This window comes from Oxyura jamaicensis, unplaced genomic scaffold, assembly GCF_011077185.1.
Source record: "Oxyura jamaicensis isolate SHBP4307 breed ruddy duck unplaced genomic scaffold, BPBGC_Ojam_1.0 oxyUn_random_OJ132, whole genome shotgun sequence".
Classification (NCBI taxonomy): domain Eukaryota; kingdom Metazoa; phylum Chordata; class Aves; order Anseriformes; family Anatidae; genus Oxyura; species Oxyura jamaicensis.
In genome coordinates, this window is record NW_023305672.1 from 1 (window position 1) to 3,402 (window position 3,402).

The window sequence follows — 3,402 nt, forward strand, 5'->3', positions numbered from 1 at the left end:
CCCAGGTAGCGCCGCCGCACCGGGGCGGCCCGGGCCGCCCGCCTTTGTGTGCGCCGGGCAGCGCGGCCGAGCCCGGGCGAGGCACCGGGAGCGGCACCGGGAGCGGCACCGACCCCGAGCCCGCGCAGCGCGGCTGGTGCTCGGCACCTGGGCGCGGGGCGGCCCCGCTGCCGTGCGAAGCCGGGGCCGCGCCGACGGGAGGGTCGCGGTACCGGGGCGGCGGGACCCCAGGGCGAGGCGGAGCCGGCGGGCACCGATCCACCGGGCATCCCCGGTGGGCGCCGAGCTCCGGCTGGCACCGAGCCGTTGAGTCCTTTGGGCGGCACCGAGCCATCGGGCACCTCGGGGTGCCACCGAGCCCTGGGTGCCATCGGGCACCTCGGGGTGCCACCGAGCCCTGGGCGGCACTGAGCCATTGGGCACCTCCAGTGGCACCAAGACCCAGGTGGCACTGAGACATTGGGCACCTTCAGTGGTACCGGGCACTCCCAGGTGACAGCAAGCCTTTGGGCACCACCGGCTGACACCGAGCCCCGGGTGGTACCAAGCCAGTCGGCACCCCCAGGTGAGAGGGAGCTGGTGGGCACCCCTGGATGACACCGTGCCCCTGATGGCATTGGGCATCCTTTGCTGGCACCGAGCCCCCGGTGTCAGTGAGCCCTGGGTGTCGCCTGGGCAGCACCAAGCCCCCCACCCTTGGTGGGGCATCCTCAGGTGGCACCAAACTGGTCACCCGCTCTGGGCATCGTGCCGGTGGGCACCGAGCCCAGCATCGCCCCCCTGGCCGGGGGTACCGCCCGCGTCTCTGCCATCATCCCTGGGCTGGGGTCCAGCCCCGCGCTCGCCTCAGACCCATCCCTCCCTCCCGGCCTCCTCCATTTTAGGCATTTCCAGGCTCGGGGCTGTTCTGGGTACTGGAGGAGGGGGGAGTGCAGGGGGCAGGGTCAGAGCACTGCAGTGGGGGCCCTGGAGCTGTGCTCCCCCGTGGGGGGCTCGTGCCTGTGGAGCCCCAGGCTGGGGCAGGTGGGCGCACACCCAGGCAGGGTTTGGGGCACGAACTTGGGTGGGGGAGCCCTGGATGCAGGAGGTGGGACCCAAAGCCCACAGGCACCCTGTGATGGAGGAGAGGGGTTGCTCAGCACGGGGCTGGGGTGCTGAGCGCCCGTCCGCAGGGTCAGGGTGTGGGCCCTGGCCCCCGGGAGCCCTCAGCCCTGCCTGGGCTCGTCCTGGCCAGCGTAGCCCAGCGGGAGCAGCCTGGCTGATGCTCTGAGTCAGCTGGGAGCCCACGCCTGGTCCTGTCCTCGAAGAGCCCCCGGCTTGGGGGGGTGCTCACAGAGGCCTGAGCCTCCCAGCCCCGACAGCGCTGCCGGCCCGGTGATTAATGCACCGGTCTCTGCCACAGCTGCCAAAAATCTGTGCCTGGTGTAAACACTGCCCCGGCCGGGCACTGGGGCAGGAGGAGGGGGCCGCTGCTAGTTGGGGGGGCTCCCTGCTGGCTCTGCTGGGCCAGAAGTGGCCCCAGAGATGGGGCAGCACGTCTGGGTTGGCTGCAGCAAGCGGGCGATGGGAACCCTGGGCTGTGCTGGTCCCCACATCCATCCCACCCTGTCAGGCTGGTAAACGGTGCAGGGGAGCACCTAGTCCCAGGTGCCGGCTCCACGTCCCCATCCTTGTCCCCATCGCTGTGAGCAGCCAGGCTGCTGAACCTCAGGAGTCCCCCATCCCACCATGGCTCTGCCAGCACGGCCAGGGCTCTGCCTGCTGCCAGCTCGACACCCAGCCCAGCGCCTGCCCCGGCTGCAGCAGGATCCGGCCGGCTGGGAGACGTGGGCGCAGGGTGGGGGCTGCCACCCTGCTGGGGTGCGGATGGGGGAGAGGGGCTGCATCTCCTGCCCCGGGGCCAGCAGGACCGAGCGTGTGCACACATGTGTGCATGTCTGCATGTGTGTGCACACGTGTGTGTCTGCAGAGGTGTCTGCTCCACCCCGGCCTGGCTGCACAAGCTGTTTGCACAGGCGTGAGCTCATGCCGCGTTGGTGCGTGCCTGCCTGCGCAGGTACCTGGGCTGTGCCCCCTCCCCTGCCCGTCCCCAGGCTGGGTTTGCACAGCTGGGGGAGCCCCTCTGGGGCCAGAGCCCCCCCGCCTCCCCCGACAGCTGTCCCATTGCAAAGCCAGCAGCACTCGGGGCCACCTCCCGTCAGGGTGTCACCGCCGATCAGCTCTGGGGGCCGTGAGGCTGCTGCCTGGGGCGAGGGGCTTTGTGCCCCAGCCCCTGGCCCCAGCCCGCGTGGCCGGGCTACCGCGGGCCAGCCCCGGCCCCCCAGCTGCAGCCGCTGAGCCCATTCAGCTCCATCGGGCTGCAGCTAATCGGAGCTGATGCCTGTTTGTTTGGAGAGGCCGGGTGCCCGGTAGCTGTTTCAACAAAAGCCTGGCCACCCGCTCTGCTGGGGCGAGGAGGGGTTGAGCAGAGCAGCACGGGGTGGGGGGCGTCTCTCCTGGACCCCTGGTGCCCACTCCTCAGCTCCCCCCTGCCCGGCAGGTTCCTGCGGGACGACTACTCCATCCAGGTGTCCATCAATGACTACCTGGACATCTACTGCCCGCACTACGAGGGGGCTGTGCCCGCCGGCCGGGCAGAGACGTTCACGCTCTTCATGGTGGACCGGGAGGGCTACCGCGGCTGCTACGAGACCCCCGGGGCCTTCAAACGCTGGGAGTGCAACCAGCCCCAAGCGCCCTTTGGGCCCGTCCGCTTCTCGGAGAAGATCCAGCGCTTCACCCCCTTCTCGCTCGGCTTCGAGTTCCAGCCGGGGGAGACCTACTACTACATCTGTGAGTGCCCGTGCTGGGGGCCTGGGGCACCCCCAGGGCTCTGGGTGCACCCGGGTCAGGGTGCGTGGGGGCTGGCTTGTGCTGGGGGGCTGCATGCGGTTGTAGCGGGGTGCAGCAGGGGTCGGGGTGCAGCCGGGCTTGGGGTGCACTGGGGGTCTGGCTGCCCCCAGGGATGGGGTGCTTGGGGGGTACCAGTTGTGCCTGGGGTCTGGGTGCAAATGGGGTTGTGGCCCATCGGAGGTGTGGGTGCAATGGGTCGGGGCGCAGTGGGGGTCTGGGTGCAATGGGTCGGGGCGCGCTGGGGGGTCTGGCTGCACCCATACAACCAGGATTGGGGCACGTGGGAAGGTTGGGGTGTAGCAGTGGTCTGCATGGAACTGGGGTTGGAGCATGCGGGGGGCAGGATGCAATTGGGGTTAAGGAGAATTTGGGGGGGGGGTCTGATGCACCCAGGTGCCTGGATGCGATCAGGGTTGGGAGACACGGGAGGGTGCAGCGATTACACCTGGGGGTGTGCATGCAACTGGGGGTGTGGGGGCTCCTAGGGCTCTGGCTGCATGAGGGATCAGG

General features: G+C 70.0%; 1 protein-coding gene across 1 annotated transcript in view; it reads left to right on the forward strand.

Moving 5' to 3' along the window:
- The first annotated feature begins 1,728 nt into the window (after positions 1 to 1,728).
- Positions 1,729 to 3,402, forward strand: part of LOC118158764 (ephrin-A4-like) — a 3,543-nt gene continuing 1,869 nt past the window's right edge. The window contains exons 1-2 of the mRNA XM_035313447.1: positions 1,729 to 1,837; positions 2,236 to 2,832. Of these exons, the coding sequence (XP_035169338.1) occupies positions 1,729 to 1,837; positions 2,236 to 2,832 (706 nt within the window). The remainder of the gene's footprint in view (positions 1,838 to 2,235; positions 2,833 to 3,402) is intronic.